Source organism: Pomacea canaliculata, linkage group LG2, assembly GCF_003073045.1.
Source record: "Pomacea canaliculata isolate SZHN2017 linkage group LG2, ASM307304v1, whole genome shotgun sequence".
NCBI classification, from domain to species: Eukaryota; Metazoa; Mollusca; class Gastropoda; order Architaenioglossa; family Ampullariidae; genus Pomacea; species Pomacea canaliculata.
The window spans coordinates 2,115,910-2,142,149 of record NC_037591.1 but is presented as its reverse complement, the minus strand read 5'-3'; the positions used below and the strand labels follow the sequence as shown (position 1 = coordinate 2,142,149).

The following is a 26,240-nucleotide window of genomic DNA, read 5'->3' as shown; positions in this document are numbered from 1 at the left end:
GAGTAGTCTCTTCAAAGGATAAACTGAGTTTTAAAGATACTCTGAGGGTGTATGATGTATATAATGCTGCATTTTTGTACACCATGTATGATAACATGTGACTGTTGTGAGAACCTGTGAAACAGCTAGGTGTGTTTGACTTTTCATAATCAATTCCTTAAATATTGAAATGTGTTACTCTAAGTAAGTGCTGTAACATTAATTTTTAAGTCAGCATCATTCATCTGTTTTACTTTATTGATCTAAACTTACATCTAACACAACATTCTAATATAATCCACTTTTCAGTCATCAACTTAGTTTTGAGTGCTGCTTTTTAAAACTTTTCTGATGTGCATATTTTTATGGCTTCAGTCTTTCATTCAGTGTATTGTGGGGTGTGAGGGTTGGAACTTCACTAATGTGTTTGCGTCTTTTACTACAAAATTCTGAATCTCATTTTTTCAAAGTTCTGTTTGCCACTGTAAAGATATAAGAATAAGTTCTTCAGCTAAAAGCTTCAAAACTGTTCTGATCAATATCAGTCGCTCCAAAATTGTTCTGGTAGTAGAGAATAGTAACAATCTTTTGCCTTGACAATGACTATTTCAAAACAACTTTGTCAGTCTGTACTGACCTGTCTGTGGGCCCATGCTCCTCAAGGAGTAGCAAGAAATAAACTAAAACTAACTACTGACCTGTCTAGATCACAGAAATGACAGCAAAACATTTTGTGTGATGATGAGATAGTTTAACGTAAATGCTAAATAGCTTTTGCCCATTAGTTATGGATAGGTTGACTAAGCCATACTAAAATGAAGAAGAAAAAGAAAATGTTCCTGGCACATGCTGTGTCTCTGCAGGAGTCTCCAAAGACACAATACACAGAGAACATCCCTACATATAATGATCAGGGCTTGGCACCAATCCAAGAAGGCCAGGCATCATTTCCGGTAAACAATCTATCAGCTATACTGCTTGAAAGAAAAAAAAAGAATTGAATGGAAGATGGAGAAAGATAATATATGTAAGGATATATCTGCACCTTTGAGTATACATAATACTTTGTGTTTTAGACTGTTTTCGACTTGAGCAACATCATGTGCAGCTGGCTGATTTATTTTACAATGTTTGATGTGGTGCAGGACAAAGTGGCTTGCTTTCATTCTTCACCAATGGCATCAAGGAACACAAATCAGCCAAGCAGAACACCAGCAAGACATGGTTGTCAGTCTAGAACACTGGCACAAGAGTATCACAAAGCATTTTTTCTATAACTGGCTGCAGAAGCTCTTCTTACAAAAAGCTTTGCGATTTGCTCATAAATGTTTGTATCGGTAAGGGACAAATTAGAAAAAATTTATTTAAATATTCTTTTTATGGATTGTTATCATTTTCTTTTACTATGTATTTTTCTCTCTCTTTCTACATTCTGACAGCTCTATAGCATCACAAAAATATGCCTAAACACTGACAATAACATTCATAAATTGTCTACATTGTTCATTGGAGATTCTTTAAATTACAGGAGATGCTTCTGATAAGCAAGTTAAGATTAAATTTGTGATATGTAGTTACTCAAGGACTTGAACCAGAAAGTTTGAAACAGACCATTGATATTGATGTTTTATACCAATTGAGGAGAAGAAAATGTTCTGTTTACAGAGCTAAAAGTTTAATTTGGAAAATAGTGTCAATGAAGAAAATGTGTCCTAAGACAGTATTTGTCATGAAATCTGAGTCCTGATGACGTTACAGGAGTGCATTTCATCACTGGCGCACTGAATGGCAGAACAACATGCAACGCCTGCAAGAAGTTACTGCTGCTGTTATTTCAAATCGTCTACACAGATGTCTGCTCACGTGGAGAAGAAATGTAGTGGACCAGCGGCGAAGGCAGAAACAGGCAGTGGTGCTTGTGGAACGTTGCCTCTTGCGCAGTGCTCTGTCATCATGGTGGCAATACACTGTCTTCAAGATGAGTTTTAGGTATTAGGCTCCTTTTTATTTTGTTTTACATATTTAAATGTTTTTATCATTTAATCTTTTCAGCATCTTCCTGAATTTTGTAATGCTTTTAAATAACTTGTGCATGAAAGACACCTCTTCCTTCATCAAAATGTCTTCCAAGTTTGATTTGTCATAACCAAAGATGGCTAATACTTATACTAATGTTGCAGCCAGATTGATGCAGAATATTTTTTACTTCTTTGTCTCAAGGATCACCCTGCAGCAGCATTTGAAGAAAATCCAGAGGGTGACCATAAACTGCTGTTTCGCAGTCTGGAAAAAGTCTTTATTTCAAAGACTTGATGAAAAACATAAACATGAGCTGTGGACACTTTCCTGTGTCAGGTAATGCAAATAAGTAAATCATAAATTTCAAATGAACCTCTGGGCACTCAGTTCATTCTGACTTTGATTTATATTATTCATTTTTAGTTTTTGTACTAATTAATGTAAAGTTTGATGCTTATTATTTAATTATTGGTGTTAATGGATGGACTGGGAATTTTAGAATGAATTGAATAAATATGTCTCTAATTATGTGTTGGCTGGAAGTTTTGTTTCAAGAAAATTTGTACAAATAAGTTTAAATTCTGAGAATGCATTTTCTGTCATTTATAGAAAAATGGCAGGTCACTGGCGGCATGTTTGCCACCTTCGTCATTTGCAGTCCATCTTGCACAACACAGAACCAGACAGACAACTTGGCCTCTTGAGATGTAAACAGACTTTAATCATATTTGTCTAAAGAGATTAAAATAGAGCACGAGTGATTATATTTATATGTTTATACTGCATTGTGCATTAGCTGACTGGTTAATTAGGAGGGTTTAATGCTTCATAAATATCATGCCTGATGAAAGTGTGTATTTTGCAACATCCATGAAAGATAAATAATAATAATCTTCATTGTTATCGTCATCATCATCTTGTTGCTTTTTTTCTTTGCTTTGTACCCTCACCTATGCCTTTTGGTCTGTGTTCTGTGTAATTGTTTCTCCTCTGTCATTTCTTTTACTGTGAATATTTCTGCTGTTGTTGATAGCATTTTCTTTTAACCATATTTATTTATCCTTGGGGGCAGCACCATAGCCTGGTAGTTAAGTGGGGCTGACTCTGGAGCAGAAGGTTGCAGGTTTGAGGCTTACCTGAGTCTGTGACTAAAAAACTGAGCATGAAACTACAGACTATCTGAGATCACTGCTGTCTGATGCAAATCTTCTTTAAGCACTCATCATTTTTTTCATCCTGTGCCTGCTATTATTATTGTGCTGTCATTTTTGCAACAGATGTATTTATAAAGTGGACAGCTGCGAAAAGAAAAGCTGACAAAGAAACTGCAGAGGTTGTGGCCTCTCAGCATGTTCTTCAACACTGTGCAATGCAGAGGTGTTTCCAGGAGTGGCGGTTGGCTGCTCAACGTGTCCTTGTGATTAAACCCATAATCCTGAAAAAGGAGAGATTACTTTTAATCTGGTGACAACTTTTTTCCTGTCCTTTTTTTCTCTGGGTTAACAATAATTTATAAACTTTTTGACTTCTGCAAATGAGAACTGTTTGACTTTCCATGTCTTTATGAAGATGCTAATATTTTACATATAATTAACTGGAAAATATTGCAAAAAACCATCATATTTCTATAGGTGATTTGGTGACTTCATTAAGTGTTTCATTTCATAATTGCAATTGCTTTGATATGTAACTTGACAAATTCTTAGTATTAAGTAGTGCATGGCAATAGTATATTTATTCTGTGGCAGGTACTTTGATGCATGGCATGGATATATTCAGAGGAAATGTCAGAGGCAGCACAGCAAAAAGGAGTTTGAGCAAAATCAGCTGGCCAGGGTTTTTGCCTTATGGAGGTACTTTTCCCTCTTTATATATTCTGGGGATTGGCAATATGAAAGGAATTGCTGATGGATCATTGTTTCATAGCAGACTGAGACTTTGTGCCATTTGGGTCACATTATATGCCAGTGTCTCAAGGTTTGTTTTTCAACCCATACGAGTGCTAGAGCAAACCAATCCTAACATGGAGTGACTAAACAAAAGCCTAATACAAACACCTACTCTATTATTCGAGATAAATTGCTTATTGAGTTAAACAAGAGAAAGATCTCAGATAGCCATAATTTAAATGAGCCTATGGAAAGTCATCTCTGTCATGAATCAATGAAAACTGACGATGACATTGATGAGGAGGGAAAATAAGACCATGTGTATAGTAGCTTTATAAAATGTGACAAATTTTCATCTGTATTCAGGCGCCAGCAGGAATGTCAGCAGCTTGCCAGGTGGTCACAGCAGCAATTTACACAGCGACTGGTCTTGTGTCTGCTGTGTGAATGGCATGCTATCATACATAGAAAACATCTGGCATACCACTTTCACAACAACAGCCTTCTTGTTTCCTTTTTTACACTCTGGACCTCCCGTTCCAAGAAACAACAACATAAGAGGGCAATACATCTTGCAGAACAGGTGTGTCTGAAGGTATATTAGACTTAGTACCAGATTAGAAAGATTGCCATTTCATTAAGACACATATTATGAATACTGTACAAGCTTCAGTAAAAATACATTCATAGTAAAAGGAAAAATCAGCTTCTACAAAAATGGTCTCTAATATTTGGATAATGAAGTACTCTATATTTAGGACTGGTGCCCAAATATAATTTTCAGGGATGATTTGGTTTTTTAGATTCTTAGAGCAATATTTCTTTGTTCTCTGCAGTCATTGAACCAGAGACTAAAGAGACATTACTTTGAGTTTTGGTTATCTGAGATGTACAAGCAGATGGCTGTCACAGACACAGCAGTAGTGCACCTTAAACAACAACAGGCTCAGAACTGCTTAAGGAAGGCCTTTTTCAGGTGGCGTCGTTTTCTTCATGTTCATCTCATGTCTCGGTAAGTGTGCACCTAGAGATTCCTCTTTCAAGATGGAATGAGAAAGAAATCTTGTTTTCTTTTATTTGTGTTTCCTGTGTCTTTTTCACTTAATGAATAAGATACTTAGAAAAATTATCAGGTTATTTGTTTTTGCTGCATGGTGAAGAAGCAATCCAATGTACTCTTTGATGTGAGTATCCCATTTTCAAAGGGTGAGAAATTTTGGTGTGACCTTTGACACACTGCTCTCGCTAGAGAATTGCGCTTATAAGTTTGAAAGTCAATTTTCCTTGAGCTTTGCAGAATTCACCAAAAAAGGCCTTAACAGATTCTTCCACCAAGAAACTCATTTTTGCATTTGTGCTGTTCTGGCTGAACTATTTCAAATACCTCTTTGCTGAGCTTCCCAAAAGGCTGTTTGACAAGCTTCAAAGAGCCCAAAACCACACTATAAGCGTGGTTTAGAACTTTAGATCATATGATACCAGTCTTTCATGAGTTTGTATTGGTTACCTGTCCATGTCTATATTGACTACTCTGTTACCACTATCCCGGGATATCTGTCCAAGTTATTAACACCTTACTGGACTATATGGTCTCTCCAGTGCAAACCTCCTGTATGTGCCATGTATCAGATGGCAGAATTTTGGCTTCTTCTCTTTCCCTTTTTCTGGCCTCATGTCTGGAAAGCTTAGGCACCGTCACTGTGCGCAAGTACCTTCTTCAATACTTTCAAGTCTTGCCTTCAAATACATCTTTTCCAGGAAAACTTTACTGAGCTGGTGGCTTTTTTTTCTTTGTTTATTCCTTCTGTTTCTTGTGCTCATGTGTCTGAATTTGTTGAAACAGCTTTGTTTGTGTGACAGATGTTAAACAAATTGCTAATGTTAAACCGCATAGAGCATTGGCTGATTGATTGATTCTTGACTGCAAAACCATGATGTGTCCTTCTGTACAGTAACATTTTGTCTCATGAACATTAATTTCAGGAGACATGTTGAATGTAGTGAATGTTGCAGATGCTAAATTCTTGTTAACATGAAGACATGGAAGTTATATAATTGTTGTCTTTTGAATAGGGCATATCAGCATTCAGCAGAACAGCGTAAGCTACGTACCCTCTTGCTAGAGTGGCATACTGTTACTTCATGTTCCTTGTCTGAGGCTGTGCAGCATTTCGCTTTGGAACTTGGGCTGCAGCCTCAAGAGAAGCCAGCTGTGGGATCTGGTGAACTCAATTCATTTGATGATGGCAAAGACACTGAAGGTCACAACACTAATGAGTCTGTACTTATGTCAATAGGCAGCCTGTGTTTTTCATGTGTATTATGTATAACTAATTTGTATGATATAAATCTGAACTGTGAAAAGTGAAAAAACAAAAAATTTCTTGAAAAACATGTATGAGTGCAGTTGAGGTAACACTTGCAAAATAGAGTACAATGCATGTAAATGTTCTTTCTTGCATGCATGTGTGTGTCTGTACATGTGAAAGAAAAGGACAGTTAAGAGACAAACCCCTCAACCTGGGAGTTTTATTGCTGTACTGCATGTATTTAATGAATGTTTGCTTTAGGTCATGTTGGTTGTTTGGGCAAGCTCCAGATTTATAGACAGGCCAGTCATTCAGAGCTTTCTGCTGAAGCTTCAGTGAAAAGGTGAATCAAAACACACCAAGAATTGCATTTTATGTTTATTTTCGTCTGCATCAAATTTTTTTGTTTTAATGTTTATGAATGATGAAAATGCCATCGTTGAAAAAGAGTGGTTCTTTGTAAATGTTATATGTTCCACATATTTCAGTTTTTTAAAGTCATTATTTGGAAATCATGTGTCTGAAAGTACATCTCTTTCTATATATACATATATATGAAAACAGTTTCTAGATTTTCCTTAATTCTTGCTGTGAAATGTGTTCAAATGTGCAGTCAATAAACTTTAAATCTTTAATGCTGATACATATTACCTGCAATTTCTTAGTGCTGATGGACTTGAGAATACAGAGGAATGCTACTCCAAAAAACAGAAAATGCAGGTACCAAAAATTATTAATAGTTATTTGTATTATACAATGTTTAGTTACTAAAAATAAGCATTTATTTTTTTATTGTAACCTTATGTAACAAAAAACCCTGCTTTAATGTATACCATAAGAGATTTTGTGACAAATTTCTACTTCAGATTTAACTGTTTAAAAGTTTTTAACTGTTATTTCATGTCTTATGATTAACAATTTTCATTTGCAGGAAATAGCTGTGGTTTTTGTGACACGATTAGCACACTGGCCAGCCAGCTTAGCATTCTCACTTTGGTGGGACTATACCCAAAACCAGCATCATCTTCGCTTGCTGGCACAACAGGCCTATGCTGTTCACTGCTCAGCAATGATGTCCCACACACTTAAACTGTGGCAACTGCAACTGATGGGTATTCAAAGGGCCACAGCCTTCAGGGTGATTTTTTTGTCTAAATGAGAAATTTTATGTCACATGTACTTAAGAAGGTAGTCTGAATAGAACCCAAGTGTCTGCAAATATGAGCACCTTGTAGTGTAATGAAGGGGCATAGACCTTACTTCGCCACTCATACTTTGCCAGTCTTCCTCCTCCCTATCCTAGTGAAAATGGTCCCACTGCTTTGAGGGTAATCTTGGAAATTAGACTAAGGGAGTTAACTCCCTACAGCAAACAGTGATGTTAACAAAGCATCACTGCTAATCTCCATTTGCATCTCTGCCAAGCCTCACAATGTCACAAGAAGGAAGACAGTGAAGTATTTACAAAAAATAGAAAGCATCAAAAAGTCATACTAAATGAAACTATTGCCAAGATCAATCCAGACACCTACCACTATAAGGGGCAGTAAATAAATTTGACCAAGGCGAAACCAATGCTAGGGGCTTAAGAATCTGCACAAAGCCACTGACTGACTTGCCTTAGCCAATCTACTCCACCCGTACAAGGAAGACAGGACAACAACTTTGTAGTCTTAAATCCAGCATCAACAAAACCAAAATAAATGTTATACCCATGAGCTGACACAGGCAGTGATCGAAATCTTGTTCTCACAAGCCTGAAGTTGCAGTAGAAAATGAAAGACATTCATTAAACCCCTGAATTCACTTTGATTTTTGAAGCTGCAAGACTTCTGAGATATTCAAGGTCCATTCTGGCCTGAACCTTGTGGACTGTGATGTAGTTACCCTCCCTAGACACAGGGAACACCCTTCTCACACAGTCAGTGTAAGCTGGACTATCCAGCCATGTGACCCAGCATGACACCCTAACACCAAGCTCCAGAATACCTTGGGGTTGGGATCAATGCCTGAAGAACTGGCCTGAAAGGTTAAAGGAGTTACCTGGTTGTTCTATACAGGACCTGCTCACCACCATCCCTAACAAGAGTAACTGTCAAGTCTTGTCAATTGCTTTATCTATCAAGTTGTTCCTCCCGATGACCAGTCCCAGCAGACTAGCATATCTGTTCATCAATTAGTACCAATCAAGGGACAAATGAATGAATGTACTTATTAGATGCGATATTGCAGTTTAATTATCTGTGCTTTTTGTGTAAAAGATTAAGTTTTTTAGTTGGGGGGAGGGTAAAATGATCTCTACAATTCTTTAGTTAAAAGACTTTTCTAGAGCATTTAACCAAAAATGTTTACATTACAGAATAAACAGCTGCTCCAGAAGGCCATGAAAGGACTAATTAAGTACAGTCAGCTGCAGAAAGACAAAGCATTGCTAGTGGTCAAAAGCCGAGGCCACTTAGTTAAGCATGTTCTGAGCAAGGTGTTTCCATTCTGGGTGACAAAGGTAAGCAGTGAATTTCTTGCATTAAAAATCACAAATGAATGAAAGAGAGATACATCTAACAAGGTGTTTCCTTACTGGCTGGCACAGTTTGCTGGACAAGATCTGTGAAGTTTCTCCTGAGTGACCAAGATAATTAAACTGTTTTTCATATTGGACTGGCATCAGAAGGCAAACTTTTTCTCCCTTAGAATATGAGCACTAAATTGTTAGTTTATGTGCTTCAGTATATTTGTCTTCTCTTGCACCATGTTAAATAGCTGTCTACCCGATTGTGAACAGCGATGAGGAATAGAGATGAAGCAGCTGAAACAACTTGTATCTAGAAATTTTTTTGCAAAGAGCTACATTTTCCACTCAAACTGTATGCTGGAGCGAGATCGCATTTATCCATTTATCACCAGGCACAAGAACAGCAGTATCAACGAAACATCATTCACCTGTGGACATCAGTGACCCAGAAGAAGCACAGTTATTGCCACTGGAAATGATGTTGAACCGGCAGCTACGACAGCGTTGTCTGAAGTTGTATTTCAAAGACTGGAAGTTCAGTTTTCTGTTTCTTTTTAAGCTGAAGAATGCATATCACAAATATCTACTTAGCAGGTGAGCTTTTGATGAATAAAAGATATTTTTGATGAGTGATCACTTTCAAAACTCAGATAAAATGTTAGTGATCTGGATTATAGACACATACAGATTTCACCTAAATAAAAATTTATTAACATATGCACGTTAAATTTTGTTTAACAAAATGCAAGAAAGCGAAAAATATAAAATGTTTAAATGATGACTTTTCTTATGTGAGGCACATATGACTGGCTCAGTGTTACTAACTTTAATGTGTAATGAAAGATTAAATATTATATTATTAGGAACTAATCTGTGAAGATAGAAAAAGAGGAAGGTTGCAAAAGAACTATAATATTAAAAACAAATAAGAAGTTGTGAGATAAATATGCTAGCTTTGAGAGAAGGAAAGGCATCAAAATGAGTGATGAACACCACCCTCACAACAACTGGTCGTGAGAAAAGCTTCTCATTCCCCAACAACCAAAAGGCTATGGAACTACTTTTACTTTTAAGATTTTTTTTTCGTTTTTCTTTTTAAAAGAGTACAAGGTTTCAGATTTTTGAAATTTGCCTTAGAGTGGTTTCTGCATGGCATGAATGGGCAAGAATACGCCAAGGGGAAGAGCACAGAAAACACGATTTTCTACACACCCGAATTTTGTCCCTTGTGAGTAATTTCTTTCAAGCTGCATTATTCTTAAATGAACATTGCATACACAAAATGTCAAAAAAATGTTTTCCCATCCATTCAGTTCATCCTTCTCTAAATACATCTATTATCTGTCACACTCATCTGAAAGTCCATGCAAATGAACACAAAGATCTCCCTGCAAAACACACACACACACACATATACACATACATACTTTCTTGTATCTATATGTGTGCTGTTACCATCAAAGGTATTTAGGACCTGGTGTCGACGATTGCACCAGAAACAAGAGACTGAGCGACGGTACCAAACTGCCAGACAGACTCGTCTCCATTGTATCTTCCAGGAATGGCAGGCCTGGGCGCATGGTGAGTTTTGTGGCCCTCATTACAGCTTATATGTGATGGTTTGGCACCTAAGCTTGTGACTTATTATCTTTTGTGTATGATCATATCAAGTGGAGTTTTCTTTCTTTTATATTAAATGTTACTTAGGGTTGAATTTTTAAAGTGCATTTGTGTTTGTATTATTAGTTGAAAATGGATCAGCATCTGCTCTAAAAGAACAGCACACAAATAATGCACTGCTTAAAGCAGGCGTTGTCACGCACTAGACAAAGGGGTGTTAGGAACACGTACAGTACATTGAGTTGAAACAGCAGGAGTTATCATACATTAGAGGAAAGTATTAAGGAATACATTGTGGTTGTTTCAGAAAGCAGGAAGCACAAGGCTGCTCAGCAGTTCCTGGAAAAAAGACTTGACAAGGAACGCCTAATCTCCAATTTCAGCATGTGGTGGCAGCTTACAAATCGACTTCACCTGGCTTACAAAGTACAGAGAATTCGGCTTATTCGCAGGTTAATAAAAAAATTTAGCATAAAATCTAGTAAGGCTTAAATCCTAATTTTCTGACATCAGATAAGCTGCTTTTTTAAAAATAATACCTCCTTTTCATGTGTTATTTATATTTTTCTTAGTGCCAAAAAAAAATTGATGTGTTCATAGTAGCAACACCTGTTTAGCTATATTTTTCAACTTTTTAAAATTCATATTCACTTTTGTTTGCTTTGCCAAGAGGCACTTGTTTGCTGTGCCCAATAAATATGTCCAGTATTTGTGATTTAAAAAAACTTTGAACTGTTACCTGCAAAGTGGGAAGTAACTGTTCTGAGTAAAGATGATTCACTTCCGTATTTTTAAATTTAGCAACAGTATGTTCAGTTATTTGCCAACATATTCTTTTGTGGAATGCATAAAACATGATACATTTTTCACAAAAGTTTTACGAGGCAAAGTCATAAGAATCGTATTTGTGTTGATATCCCTCATTCTGGATAATATTCATTCACTTTTGGATGATTTCAGTTTACACATGACCATATAAGTTTTAAATAAATGCCAAGTTTTTACAATAACATTACTCCAAATTTTTTAAAAGCATTTTGTGGTGAGCACTAATATCTGTGAACCTTGTGAAAAAAAATAACACACAGTATCACCTCAAAGTAAGACTTCATAATTTTGTGAAGAGTAAGGAATGCCAGATTTCTCATCGGACTGCTTCTGATTCTGTTCCAGGGTTTTGGGCTGTTGGCAGAAAGTTGTTCTTAAGAAACGACAGCAACGTCAGGTCATCTTTACCTTCCAGGTTCAATGCATCACACACCTAGTAAGATTGTTACCATCTTCATTGTCTCAAAACAGAGCTAAAATGTTTGTGATTGAAAAAAAATCTGTGGAACATTTTTGTTTATAACAAACAAGTGTTTACGCTTTAAATATTTTGCTCATTATTGTTTGCTCATAAATTTCATACAGTATAATATGAAATGTCATACTGAAGTTACAATTTTAAGAGAAGATTAAAATTGTAGTATGCCTGTGCAAAGGTGTACACAGATATGCATTCACACAATTTGTTTCCAGGTCAAACGTCTGTTTAGACAATGGCAAGACAGATTCCACCACCGAATAAAAGCTTGCAAGCAGCGACAGGAACTGGCCCAGCAGTGTGCCCTTTGGTGTGGTCGGTAAGTGGCATCAAAAAGCACAAAACACTCGTGGGTGCAAACTCGTAGAAGTGTTTAAATACAAGAGGGTGAGCCACTACCACAGGGTGTCTTTGTCCAGTTGTTTTCTGTATAAGTTTAATTAGAGGCTAGACTAAACCTGTGTCTTTAGAAGCAGTTGTAGAATAAACTTTCATTATTTATTTTTGCTGTTATTTTCAGTGTCAATTTTTTTAATGCAAATTTTTTTCAGAGATCTTTAGTTATCAGTTTTGTTCCTTGTTCATATCTGTGTACAGCTGATGACATACTTTTCACGCTGGCAATCAGCTTTGAATCATGTGCAAGAGTTAGAGCAGCGAGAGGAGAAATATGTAAAGGAAAAGAACAAAATTCTCATGGAGCACTTCATGGGAGAGTGGCAGCAAAACCTCAAGTCAGCCATCATGTCTCGTTCCTTCTTTTGCAAACTGCAGGTCACCATACTCGAGGCTTGGCATGTTCACTCAAAAGGTGATCTTATTTTTGCATTATAAACAGTACAGCATTCAGATCAGAAAGAATAACAACAGCTTATGATGTGTTGGAGGATCAGGTTCTTGTTGATTAAAGCATACTAGTGTTAACATTAGAATATGTTCAATGGAGGTTTACATTTCTTTCTAACAAGCATTTGAATCTTCTCGCAGCTTCCAGGGACAGGTGCATTCGTGGTGTGGCCCTAGAGCGTGCACTTCAAGAGCAAAACCTTCGGAGTTATTTTCTATACTGGCGAAGCCTGACACAGCGAGCTCACTCTTTGCAGAACAGCGTGGAGCTGAAACTTCAACTGAAGTACGAATGTTGCATCAAAAATACATCTCCTAATAATAGAGATTTTACCCATTTAATTATATTTGTTCCCCCAAAATAATTTGAATGAGTATAATTAAACAGTAATTGTTTAATAGGTTTGCACTATAAAAGTGAAAATGCTACTGATTTATTCTTCTTGAGTTTTTATCTACAGTTAATTAAACTGGTTAAAAAAATAAGTATATGTTTCAGCAATCTTTTATTATTAAACAGCGTTTTGGAGTAGTTTCTGATAATTTTCTTTTCACAGAAATAGAGTAGAACAGGGGGGCCCAGCTTAAATAACTAATGTAGCTGCATTGCTTTGTTATTGCTGCTTTTCAAACATTGGAGAGGATGTAACAGTGTCAAGCTTTGGATGTCAGGGTTTTCCAAGCCTGGCGATTCATAACACGCAAAAGAACCAGCCAGAGGCTGTTGGTAGCAAAGTTTGGTCGACAACATCAATACCGCCTCATGAATGCTGCATTCGTGATGATGCGATGTCGCTTTGACTATTGCCAAGGCCTACAGGACACAGGTGATGGCATATGTGAAGCCAGAAATGTAGTTCTCATCAGACAGGCTCTCAGACGATGGAAGGTGAGTTTTGGTCAGGGTTAGTTTTTGGTCAGTGACTTTGTAAACCACAGACTTGTATTTGTGATTATTTGGAGTATCCCAAGGATTTTGTTTTTTTTTTGTTGAAACTGTAGGTATATGCAGCATAAATTCTTGGCAATATTCTGCTTTTCATCTGATGTCATTTGTACTAAAGTCAAAAGCATGCAATTTTTCAGGATCGACTTGATGAGCTCCTGGCCAGTCGTTTCTACGTGCAGTTATTGGCAATGAGGTCTGCACGGAGGTGGCACCAGTTTGTGTTGAAGGTCAAGGCTGAACGTCAGCATGAAAGAGAGCAGCAACATAGAGCTGTTAGTCCATCACAGCAAACACATCTGGTGAGACAAGCCCTTCAAAATTCTCTTTCATTTTCTTGGCTTTCTTTCCTGTCATAAGCTTTCCATCACAACAGGAACATACTTTGAGGTTTGTACATCATTTCAATTCAGTATGACCAAAGATTTTAAGGATTTTTGACAGCTTAATATTATGGCAACTACTATATGATAGTGCTGTATAAGGTGTCAATAGTATTGTCACAGGTGACAGTATCAGAACATAATCGTGTTAAAGGATCATATGGCTTTCACAGTCGTCTAGTGTTCAAGGCATTGAGAAGAGAGGTTAAAGTTAGTCGGAACCTGCAGCTTCACCGCCAAAGATGTGCCAACAGGTGCGTGTGGAAATGGAAGCATGCTACAAACTTGTCTGTCACCGCTCGTATCATGGTAAGGCAATGAAAATCTTTGATGGTTGTCTTGTAACTTTTAGTTACGAGAAAATGTATGCATCTCTTGCTTTTACAGAAAAATATTTCAGATAAAAATTAGCTAAAGTGAGGAAGAGAATGTTTTTAAACAATGGGGAGATGTCAAAACCTCATATTTTATATATATATACATGTGCACCCACCCACCTGTATATAGAGAGCTCTGACTATGCATGGCAAATGATAAAAAGACTGCAAAAGGTCTAATTTGTTTATGTATATTCGCATGAAAATGTGTCTTGGCTTATGAATATGCATGTTTTGTATGTAAAAGTATGAGGCATGTCATTTTTACAGGAGAAAGAGACTCTGATTACTTCTCACTGGCGAACTTGGCGGCTTGCATGGACAAGACATCAGGCTGCAGCTAGGAATGAAGCTGCAGAGAAGAAACAGATTTTGTCTCAGGTCCTTCCCATCATACAATTTTTTTATTTTAATTAGCTGTTCTAGAATGTGCTTGGCTTTATTTTAAGGTACCAGCAGATTTTGTTGCCATTTAGTTTGTGCTAGTAGGGGTTCCCAAAAGTCATGTTGCCTCTGGCTCAAGTTCTTTGAGTGAGAGTTCATTTAAGAGCTTAATCATTCTTTGTAGTCTATTGTAAAATAAATTCACACATTTCTCTTGATTCCTCCTTCTTCTTTGCTGTCTCTTCCCCCCTCCCTTCTTCACTGCTCACTGTTGCTGGTATACCAGATCAAAGTTCAGTTCAAGAACCATCAGCCTTGTTTGTATGAAAGAGATAAATCACACAAGCTATACACCTATGGAACACTCTAGATAGTAAACAGAAGGTAATTCACTTGCATAAACGCAAACCTTAGAATGTTCTAGAACTTTCAGCACTCCCTATGCTCCTGTACCAGATCCAAGCTCAGTGCAGAATGCCGCTTTTTTATCCATTCATTCAACACTAACCACCGCATGTCTGTCAGTCTGTGTCTTTCATGAGATAATCACAGATATGACATAAAAATCTTTGCTGCTATTTTCTTTATACATAGATTAGTAGACAGTTTAATTTGGACCTCCTGGTAACAATTCATAGTGTGTAAACATTAAAATAAATACGCTTTAGAGTAAATATAGTCTCCAACCTTCCCATACATGAAAGGAGTATTCCTGCAAACTTTTTTTAAAGACTGGATAGTGTGGATAGGTCTGGCTATCAAGGTAACATACCCACATCACCACATTGCTTCAATAATAAGACAGTAATTTGTTATATTGTATGTTATTCTATGAAACATCATAGCTGCATGTTCATACATTTATACATGTAAAATCTGTGCCTAACTGAATCCATGCCTGTGCATAAGTTCTTGTTATCAACTTTATTTCTCCACTAAATACACGCTTGCCACATGTCTTTGATTGCTTAAGCTCACCTGTTCTTTTGCAGGTGTTCACAGCATGGCGAAGTCTGTGTCCTTCTCATAGCCATTGTGTGATGCAAGCATCAGGAAGGGGCAAGGCTGGGAGGCCAGCTTCACCAGGGAAAGAACACGTCAGCACACACATGCCTCGCTCACTTTTACCTGTTCCTGTGGGAAGTGTGCGGCAATCAACATTGGAGTCATTTTCATGTTGAACCTTTCAGATGAATACAAGCAAGAAAAAGAAGCCTTGAGAGGGTGATGAACTTTTTTTTTGTTAAACTGAAATAAAAAAATTGCATAGCTTTCTGTTCTATGAGAGGTGGATGTGTGCTGATCTATTTTGTCAGCTTACAACAAACTGTTCTATTAAGAAACATGTGAAGAATGCAGGTTTTTTTCCCCCCTCAGCTTTTTTGAAGTGCTGGGAATGAACAATGCCAAATTTCTGTCTTTCAGATAGGTAACATTTGTATATTATACAAGCATATGTGCCGAATCTTTGATCCTATTTTTTGTCGTTATCCCTATTTCTCCTTTATTAATTTATAAGTTTTAAAAATGTTATTAATCTATTTATTGCCTTCCTTTGACTTCCAACAGAATTTTTGGGATAAAAATGAAAGCTTTGGAATGACTTTGCTTTTGCATTTATGCAACATTCCAGATAACTTTATTTTGTCACCAGTCATATATATATATCTGTTATTATGGATATCACCCATAGGTGCTCAATAAACCCACTTGTTGATATCACTAAAACTTTTAAGATTCTTATCAAATACCAAGCGTTTTTAAGCTTCCAGCATCTTTGATACCAGTGCATGTGCACTGCACTTGTGTGTCATTTGAGTATTTTTGGTAAATGTTTGGCCTTATTGCAGAACAGTACTGATTTGAGCTACTTTTAAGCTTTTATACTTTGTATAGTTGAGGAGATATATAGTGCATTGATCCTATTAAATAGTTCAAGGCGCTTAGTAGAGTATTTTGGATTCTTAGCATTCAACTGGGAAGGCTAAATGCACAAAAAGATGCTCAGTGAGGAAGTGTGAATAGTGAGTTACACTGCATGGTAGGAGTAGATGAAAGCAATGTCATCTGCTGGTGAAGGAAGAGAAATGGGCGTGATCTGGTAGTCTGCTAGGGTGAGATGCTTGCACTTCAGGTCATCACCATCATGTGACCATGTTTCAGTGAAAATAAAATTCTCATGTCAGGAAGTAGATACGCCTTTGAGAGAATTCACAGACTGCAAGAAAACAGCATCAAAATCTCCTGGCATGTTTTAGAATGCCACACTGGAATGGAAAGAGGTGATACTAGATGTCAGTGTGAGTTATAATCAGTCACCATGTACATTAACGATGAGGATCTACACATCATTGCTCTCCTTACATCTTTAGATGTTAAACAAGTTCTCTTTGTAATTATTAACCTTAGTTTTCACCAAAAACGGTTTATAAATCTACCTTTATTGTATATTTTAAAAACTGCATAGTGTAATACCACCTTTTCTTTCCCAGGCATTGTTAACTATACTTAGTACTCAAGCAGACTGTGATAAATTATTTAATTATATCCTGACTTATTGATGATCTTCAGAGCACCATATTATGAATTGTGCCAATGAAATGTATTTATTCTACATAAAAGCTTCCTTATCAAAATATCTGTGATGCTCAGCATTGATCCCAAGTCATCTATTACGTTTGTCTGTAATACATGTACATGTTTTCAGAAACTGTTGCCATGGACAATATAAGACAGTTTTGAAACTGAAATATGAACCTAATTACAATATACACTTTAGTTTGATAATTTGTTATTTTTTAAATCTTTATAGGAAAAGGAAACTATACAACTTTTTATTAATTATAACACAATACATCTTGACATCTTCATGTATCTTACTGTTAAGGTTAAAATATATTCTTATATGTTTTTTACCATAATATTTTTGAGTCTTTGAAGTAGGAGGGCTGCATGCCTTCTGTATAATGATGTTCAATAACTATTTATTTTTACTATTTATATAAATATTTATTTATAAATGTAATAGCTGTTTCCTTTGCCCCAGGAGGCAAGAAAGCTTGGTAACTGTGTTAAACAGTTCTTTGTGTTTTGAAAAATAACTGTTAATTCACAATTATTTTGTCATTTTCTTTGACTAAAAGTACTTTAAGTATTCTGCATTTGCATTTTATATTCATTGTAATTAACTGAATAGCAGTTTTACACAATTGTCTTCTTGCAAGACAACTAAACTACTATTCATTTTTTTATAATCCTTTCATATTCTATATGCCAAATGGCACTTAATGAGCTGGTATAGTTTTATCATTGGTCATGTTTGTGTCATTGCTGTAATCAGAACAAGTGTTTGGGTGACAGTACATGTCTGCTCATTTGACTGCTGCATGAAAATTACTGAAAAGGAAAGTGCATACAGTTCTTGAGATGTTTGCACATTTTAACATATATTTAATTTAGATTGTTTTATTACACTTTCATACAGAAAAGTCTGTGATGTTATATTAAAATTTCTGGGTTTAGAGTTATTTTCTATGGCTCTCCTCTCTATTACCTTTTTTTTCCAACCCATACTCACAAACGTGCGGGTACATGTCTTGCATGACAAACTGCAGTTAAAAAACAGCATACAACTTCAGTAATTGTTTTATTCTTTAAATTAATTGGTATACTAAGCAGAAGGGCAGAGGTGGGACACTTTGCATTTATCATTTAATGAAGACCTGTGTACCAAACTGATCGAGTTTGCCGAAAATCAGCTGAAAAGCAACTCGATCCGATGTCGGCCGATCCGAAGGTCCAGTTAGAATCAATGGTCACCGGAGCAAGGGTCTATGTAGCTTATGTACGGTCCGTGATCGGAGTCTTCCAAAAAGAAAAAAAAAGGCACGTGCATGTTCCTTGGGGAAGAAGTGATGCAAAAAGATCGGCCTGTTGGTGGGGAATGCTGAGATCAGCATGCCGCGACTTTGCGGCTCCTCAAGCTCCAATAAAACCGCCGATTCTACGCTTAGCCGAAAAAATCAGCGAGTCCATCTGCTTTGTCTAAAGTTTTGTTTAAAAAAATCAACAACAAACAATTCAAATCCAACAACGGCTTAGCCACATGCAAAAGATAAATCTTCACAATCAATAATATCATGAGCTTTGTGCAACCTAACAACGAACACAGGCGGTCGTCTGCAAGAACCGGAAGTCCCTTACCCTGGCAGTCACGTGCCACCCATGCGCGATAGTCGTCGTTGTCAGTTGCGTTGTCTGGTACTAAAGCACAATTTTCGATGTGCAGTGAATTTAGCAACAAAAAACATCTCGTTATTTGTAATGCAATGCGCCCTAACACGCTTATCTCATGCACAATGACAGAAAACTGACAGGCTTCACACGTGCACCTAACACCAAGATGACCGTCAGAGATAATGGTAGAAAATACGGATCTTTGCTCAAGGCCGTCTCTGGTCTTTTGCACCTTATTGTTATATAATTTTGACATTTTTTTGCTGCAGAGATGCTAAGTATACTGCATGAAACAGGATGTTAACCAGAAGACGGTGTTCTGATGTCTGCAATCAAGCGCAACTTTCCGACAAGAATCCGTCAACATTTTATAAACTGCAGACAACCCTCTGTAATGCTGGGAGCACACCTACACGCGATACATATACCGTGCCAGTGTTTGCCTCTACCACTTCCTCGGATGAAAAGTGTGAAACCTGACGACACAAGTAACAGAAATCGAAGAAATAATTGAGTTTAAAATCCCGCCCGCACTCAAAAAACTGTCGTAGAAAACACCCGTACGAACAGAATAGCATGTTTGGGATAAAAACAGAGTTTGCTGGATTGGGCTATCGAAAACACGACTGTTTCTAAGCATCTCTTCAACGGGTCGCAACTCATTTGGCAGTGTTTCAGCTCCTAATTAGGTCCATGCAGGATTTCTCCCTAGCTAGTCTGTGAATGAGAAGACTTTCAGGCCACAAGCGGCCCTTTGGGTCTTTGTGTGAGCACAGTCTCTCTCTCAGGATTAGCTGCCTGAAACACCAAAAGTTGAAAATATTCGTGCAACCAAGCCGATTTTTTTCAAACTCCATAAAACTAGCTAATGCAGTTGTAAGAAATGAGTGGTAACATGGATTTGTCAAGCGTAAAATAGCGCCTGCACTAAGGCGTGCCCCCGCTTGAGACAAAGAGACAATAAAAACAGACAATAACATTTAGAGGATCAGAATAACATAATAACGATAAAGTTCATATCATGTGAGTCATAATATTACTGGGGTACATATACACAATTGTCGAATCCATAATCTAGTGGACGTTGAATGGATTCGTATACCGAAAAAGTCCGGTTAAAATTATTGTAAACTCATCATGGGAAGTACAGGAACTCTTCAATATATATCAGCGATCACATGACTACATGCTTCCGTACTTCAGTGACCTCAGATAAGAATCATTCCCAGCGAGGCAGTACATTTCCCTTTTCTTCAGCTTCGTAAATGTTCCCACATCCACACATGTTGAATAACAACGTACATGTACAGCAATATTTATTACGTAAATGCAGTTATCTCTAGAGTGCTCGATTCCAGTTAACCGTATGATCCTCTTGGCTTCAATAATCACAGAACAATTGATACCATCCCGCTGGTTTGCCATACAGTTTTAGAAATATGTGAGCATCTTTTTTTTATTATTATTATTTTGACGAAGAAGCATAATTTTTGTCAAATCGTGTGATGTAAGGAGACACGTTTAGGAAACTTGAAAGACGGGACAAATGAGGAAACAATTAACCGAGCGTGTCTTCCACCTGTCTTGAGCACTTACCTTGCGGTGCTGGAAGAAGAAGAATACGTCATGGATGATGTCACGCTTGGACTTGCTCTGCCAGCTCCAGTCCGCGTTCCAGCCACTTGCACTGCCAGCGGCAGGACGACCCTCTCGAAAGTCGATAGCATGGGCGTTGAGTGAAGGAAGCTGACGCTGCATCCAAGCAAGGAACTTAGGACTTGGAAACCGCACCTGTCCGGTGTTGAAAACAAGAATGACATCATAATAACTTAGACAAACCTCACTTCTATATTGGCCTTTTACACACAGCCAATTAAAAAAAATGAAATGAGTCTCATGTCCAAGAGATCATAGTAGAAGCAGTGAACTGTAAGCGGTTCGTCGTGTATAGAAAACAGCATGTGAGTTCAACACTCTAACATTCTCCTACCGCCGATTTTATCTCTGAAAAGTGAGGTGAGCGGAGAGGGTTTTTACGTCTTAGTCCAGGTGAGCCTTTCTGCTCTGAAGAGCACCATGGTAAGAAAGAGATTGGTGCACCAAGCTACGAAATCTTCCATTTCGGCGATGTGCGCGAATCCATTTTCTATAAAGAGCAAATAGTTTGGAGACCAACAACACTACCATAACGCAGTGGCATAGGGAGATGCCCGGTTTTTTGTTTTTTTACTTTTGTTGGAGGGGGAGGAGAGCAAACTACATACTGACAGTGAACGAAGAATATGAAGAGAACACACTACAAACAAAAACGTATCCACAATGTCCAATGATGGCACCAACGTTACTCGATTTCTCTTTAAAACGGTCACTGATTTACTTTGTCTTAGTTTAATATTTAAAAAGTTTTTACTGGACATGTGAACGGACCTTTTTGCGCAAAGATTCGAGGAAGTAGAAGTCATCTGTGTGGAAGAGATTAACCGGAAGAGTGAAGGCTCGTGAAATCTGGGTGCGATCTTCGTTCTCGTGGATGAGATAGTCGATGTACCAGGCAATGATGTGACCTGGTTTCAGCGTGTGCACATTGGAGGTAACAGAATAAGGGGCGTCTCTCTGCCGCTTGCGGGCCTGTGGGTCCTTGGTGGGGAAAATGCCGGCACTTCCTGCCTGATATCAAAACCAAGGGGCACTAGAAACCAGTCTTGTGACAAATATTGATAGTTTAAAAAAAGGTGATTTCCCGTTTGACTATACTATAGTTTATGTTGTATCCATAATTAAACTATAAGACATTGTTTAATTATCACCTTTACCCCCAAAATATGTACCCGCAGCGCAGTAGTATCTCACTTCTCTCTATCTCACTCTCTCTCTCTCTCACACACACACACATACACGTATGGATCGAAACACTCAAACCCAACAAAACCACACATTGCAAATACATATCGTTTTCGCTCCTTGCACACCATCATCATCTCTCTTATTTCATATCATCCCTGCAACACCTCCAAACACATGCAATATAACTAGCTCACGAAGACAAAGCTAATCACCAGTAATTATCTCCTTACTGCCTGCAGCGGTGTACGTTCAAACACACGCAGTCAAGAAATAATATACGCAGCGACACCAACACAAGCACACTTGCATGTACGATGAAACACTCAAACATCACACACTAATACAAATATATAAAATAAAAATATATGAGACGCCAACTCTGTTGTTTCTAAAGAACGTCTTATTTGATTATTTGCTTAGAATCACCGATCAGCTTGCTTATGTCTGTAAAACGAACCTATCACCGCTTGCCTGGTATGTGGTTTTGTCGTCTGCTGTGCCGTCTGGGAGGGAGGCTGTCCGTTTGCGCGTCCTGCCCACGAAGTTGTTGCTAGTGGTCGCAGGCGCTGAACGAGTATTGTAGTTACCTCCGTTGTAAGAGTGTTTGCCCTGGGCAGCTGCATCCACTCTGACACCTACGCACAGAGCATTAGGCATTTCGAAAAAAAAAAAAGTACGCAGATGCATCTTGGTGTAACTGGAGTTTATCAAGAAATCAAATGTCCAAAATGTCCAAAAAAGTCTTGCTAAGAGTTCGCGTTTATGATTTTTAGGTTTGGTAACTTCTGGAAAATGATGAGGAGATGGAAAAATAGGAGAAGGATGATATAGAGCTTGCAAAAAGAAAATATCTCTCCTTTGTAATACCGACGTAAGCATAAAGTATATTCACGTAGACAATGAAATATGTGTGGTTCAAGAGAAGGCACTGGTAGGTGTGCTTTCCGCCAGAAGACTTGTGATTTTACAAAGCAATCAAAAGCTTCTAGTTGATCACTGTTGTGTAAAGAATACTTGCTTTAGAAAGATTGTCTTCTGTCTATTTTGTTAGTTCATTGGCCCTTAAAAGACAATGCATAAATAAATAAAAAGCGTTGATAGACTGGTAAAGAAAACTCAAACTGTATTACCTCGGCCACGCCCCGAGGCTGTATACCGCGCGTTTCTCTGGGTCGTTGTGTCCCAGCCAGGAGAGGGACAGGAGCTGTCCCATCCCCGTCCCATAGGGGCTGGAACACTGATGTGCTTAGGTATTCCTGGCTGCAGCTGCTGTTGTTGCTGCTGATAATGCTGATGGTGATAGATGGCAGCATCTCGAGCGACACTTCCGGTATGTCGGCCTGCTGGAACGTCCAAAGCCTCTCCAGCGATGTTCTTACCTGAGTAATTCATTAAAAGTCATACCATTAGCTCTTCCTTTTTTTCCCCCCTTTGTATACAGTATCATAATAGTCAATTGGGTTAAGGTTCTAGCCCCTCTAATCAGTCATATAACATTAAAATCACAAAAAGGAAATGGTTAACATTAATGTACACAACGTACTATTTATGTCCATGCATATTCATCTGTATTTGTGTATAATTTTTTTTTTCAAAAGACCAGTCTGTTTCCAGAAGGACACCATTGGGACGTAACGGGCGTTGATAGCGAAAAGTTTAACATAAGCTTGACAAAGGAAGCCACTATCCGCTTACCTGAATGCCATGTCCGGTCACCCGCGTAGCCAAGGTACGTCGTTGACGGAGCAGGTAGGTAAGTAGACGGGTAGTGAGCCGGGTAGCTTGCTGGTATAGAGTGTGCATGGACGTGTGGGTAGCCCATTGCTATCTTGTGCTCGGCCTCCGGCAAGGCTGCTTCCATGGGGTAGCTATGGTAGTTCTCTGGGTGACCAGCCGACGTGTGACACGCCGCAGGCCAAGAACTGTAGGGACTGCCATACCCCGGGTAGGCGCCACTCAGATCCGTGTAGTTAGGGTGAGCGTTAGTGATGGCAGGAGTGTTGGACATGTAGTCCTCATACACCGGGTGACTTGTTGCCATGGAAACCGCTGAAGAAGCGCCGGATGTGGCTGGGTACGCACAGCCTGCGGATTCGCCTACGTAGTGATGCTGAGTGAGCGGGACGTCCCTGTCCGAGGAGTAAGTCCACGTCTTGACGAGCGGCTCAGCCTGTTGATTTTGGCTGGGTGCATCAGGGTTAAAGGCCGAAGTCGCAGAATGCCGATGGCCTTCTCTGTTCCCGTCACTACTGTTGCTGTTGCTGCAGTTGGTACTGGTCAACGGAATCGCTGGCCTCGGACAGTCGTGCAGCAAAGGTCTCACGAGGTTGGACTCACCGTATGTCGTGCGCCCCATTTCTTCTTTCTCCGGAAACGTGATGCAGTGCCTCCCGCCCCGTCCCCCGCTGTACCCTCCCGGCTGCGGGATCTCAGACATGGGTACACTGCCCCTGCCGCTTGCGCGCTCGTCCTGGCGGCTGCAGCTGCCGGTGGTCGGAGGATAACATCGAATGGAAAGGTGCGTCTTGCTGGCGTTTCTGCTAGCAAAAGCAGACTCCCCAGGTTCGTCTGACTCCACCTTGCCAACGGCGACGCCAGGATAACCCCCGGCATCGTTGTCTAAAGCTTCGATGGCTGCGCCCTGCTCGTAGACGATGATGTGACCATCCTCGATAACTGTGACAGCGGTGTCCTGCGCCCCGGCAGCAGGGGAAGAAACCCTGAACGTCGCCACACCATTTCCGTCGTCGACTAAGTGAATGACGTGGCCATCCGAGTTCTCACATCCGTTTGCAGTTTCGTTGCCGAAGGTTTCGTTAGACGGATAGGAGTCGACTGCCCCAGAATTTTCGTTCTGACATGGCACTGCCCTCTGACAATACCTGTCAACTGTCTTCTGCTGTGTTTCCTTCTCACCGTTCGTGTTCTCTTTGTCCATCGACAGAAGAGAAGAAACCCCTGTATAACGCTCCCCAATATGGTCTTCTGCTTCCCCAATGATCACGGGAGCCTGGCCATCTCCAGCTTCAATTTCAGGTTTTACCAGTATGGTTATGTTTTTCTCATTTTGGCCATGGCGAACATCAACGGCCTCCTCTGGCCTTCTCTGCTTGATTTTCGGGCTGTTTGAGCTCTGTTCTGACACGCGGAGGTCTGGTAGTCTGCCATTGCACAAAGGGTGCGTCGATTTTGACACTGAAGGATACTGTCCAAGTCTCAGATTTGTTTCGGTGGCGGCCTGATCTTCTCCTACGAAAGCTGTCTCTCTGGTTGTAGACGACTCCATCAGAGATATCCAGAATGCCAGGAGCTGTATATCAATGTTGTGTATGGTAGTTATATTTCCAGAGATTTCCGCTCCAGTTTAAAAACGTGAAATTTAATCGGATATATGATCCAGAAAATAAATTTACAAAAATGTTAGTTTCCCCGGGATATTAGATTGAAAGTAGAAAAGGAATAAGCGCAAGTCAACAAGGAAATAAAAATGCAATAAAAATAGTTTAATATTGTCGTTGGATATTGAAAGTATCAAAAAGGGACGAAGTAGACAACAGAACAGCTGTCACTGCCATGGAGGGGGAAAAAATAAGCTAACATAGTTTTGCAGGACTGGAAAAAAGAACCATCCCTTCTTGGTATAACCAAAATTTAGATCTGTCAGACATTTTACAGAAACGTATGTGACAAAAATCTTAGGTGATAATAGCTTTTACACTTAGGCTGGTTTTTCAAATCCCGTAAGTACTACTACTAATAATTATTATTATTTAATATAATAAAAAAATATGTGATTTATAAAGTACATAATCAAGCTCACAAAGGAGCATACTCTCAGCGCTTGAGACAAGTAGCAGACATGGAAAGAACACTAAGGACGGAAGCAGAAACAACTATGCAGACAAGCAATAAGAAGATAAACATAGAACACGCAAAGTGAAATTAGAGAGCAAACGATAAGGATGGAGAGTCTCATACATCTGCAGAGAAAGACGAGTAGTGCGGACTAGTCAATGGACTATAATCACAACTATTGACATTAACTATTTTTCATGAACTCAAGAATAAACTTTATAAATTTTTTTGGTGTAAATTTGTTGTTGAAAATAGCTTACTGAATTCTGTATCCCTCGATACTTTTCTGCTGACCCAAAAATATTAACGATTACCGGTAGATCTGCAAAAATTAGTTCTGAGATTTTGGATCTTTACTTTAGCAACGTTCTGGTTTAAATATTCGTTCAGTTGATTAGAATTCCATTTATATTTCAAAAGATGTTAATTATAGTTTCGACCTTGCTATCAGATAAACCTTTTAACAAGAGAAACTTGTGAATATTGACTTCGATATGTACGATGAAGTACTTTTGGTCCCTCGTGTAACAAAGGCAATATCTGGCATCACAACTTTTAAATTATCGTTTTTAGGCACATGAAGCCATTAAAAATCAAAAGTTAGTTCTGGCCGTAAAATGTGACACAGAAATTATTACAACTTACTTCGTCTTCCAGAAAATTCCGATAATTTGCAGACGCAGCAACGTCACTGAAGAGCCTCGTATGAGTGCTGCTAATTTCTTAATGAATCAT

The 26,240-nt window shown here is 38.6% G+C and overlaps 2 protein-coding genes across 7 annotated transcripts in view; one reads left to right on the top strand and one right to left on the bottom strand.

Moving 5' to 3' along the window:
- LOC112556219 (protein SFI1 homolog) overlaps positions 1-18,097 on the top strand; it is a 33,301-nt gene extending 15,204 nt beyond the window's left edge. For 5 of the 6 annotated variants that reach the window (XM_025225024.1, XM_025225018.1, XM_025225020.1 and 2 more), the window contains 27 exons: positions 843-932; positions 1,125-1,316; positions 1,738-1,968; positions 2,200-2,334; positions 2,608-2,705; positions 3,276-3,462; positions 3,747-3,851; positions 4,254-4,470; positions 4,724-4,899; positions 5,961-6,148; positions 6,458-6,539; positions 6,862-6,916; positions 7,128-7,334; positions 8,556-8,699; positions 9,101-9,302; positions 9,846-9,936; positions 10,172-10,289; positions 10,636-10,780; positions 11,502-11,592; positions 11,850-12,021; positions 12,232-12,445; positions 12,622-12,766; positions 13,153-13,369; positions 13,567-13,728; positions 13,983-14,118; positions 14,457-14,567; positions 15,563-18,097. In XM_025225024.1, coding sequence (XP_025080809.1) covers positions 843-932; positions 1,125-1,316; positions 1,738-1,968; positions 2,200-2,334; positions 2,608-2,705; positions 3,276-3,462; positions 3,747-3,851; positions 4,254-4,470; positions 4,724-4,899; positions 5,961-6,148; positions 6,458-6,539; positions 6,862-6,916; positions 7,128-7,334; positions 8,556-8,699; positions 9,101-9,187 — 2,194 coding nt within the window. In that variant the 3' untranslated portion in view covers positions 9,188-9,302; positions 9,846-9,936; positions 10,172-10,289; ... (8 more) ...; positions 14,457-14,567; positions 15,563-18,097. Of the gene's footprint in view, positions 1-842; positions 933-1,124; positions 1,317-1,737; positions 1,969-2,199; positions 2,335-2,607; positions 2,706-3,275; positions 3,463-3,746; positions 3,852-4,253; positions 4,471-4,723; positions 4,900-5,960; positions 6,149-6,457; positions 6,540-6,861; positions 6,917-7,127; positions 7,335-8,555; positions 8,700-9,100; positions 9,303-9,810; positions 9,937-10,171; positions 10,290-10,635; positions 10,781-11,501; positions 11,593-11,849; positions 12,022-12,231; positions 12,446-12,621; positions 12,767-13,152; positions 13,370-13,566; positions 13,729-13,982; positions 14,119-14,456; positions 14,568-15,562 lie in introns of all 6 variants that reach the window. The other variant, XM_025225021.1, reaches the window with a different exon arrangement.
- A 101-nt stretch (positions 18,098-18,198) lies between these two features.
- On the bottom strand, positions 18,199-25,845 carry LOC112556220. The gene is made up of 7 exons (XM_025225025.1): positions 25,766-25,845; positions 23,346-24,960; positions 22,781-23,029; positions 22,122-22,285; positions 21,234-21,473; positions 20,403-20,597; positions 18,199-19,604 (listed from the first exon to the last, which is right to left on the bottom strand). The coding sequence occupies exons 2-7, from the start codon at positions 24,934-24,936 to the stop codon at positions 19,542-19,544; spliced, it is 2,502 nt and encodes an 833-aa protein (XP_025080810.1). The 5' UTR covers positions 24,937-24,960; positions 25,766-25,845; the 3' UTR covers positions 18,199-19,541.
- Positions 25,846-26,240: the final 395 nt, after the last annotated feature.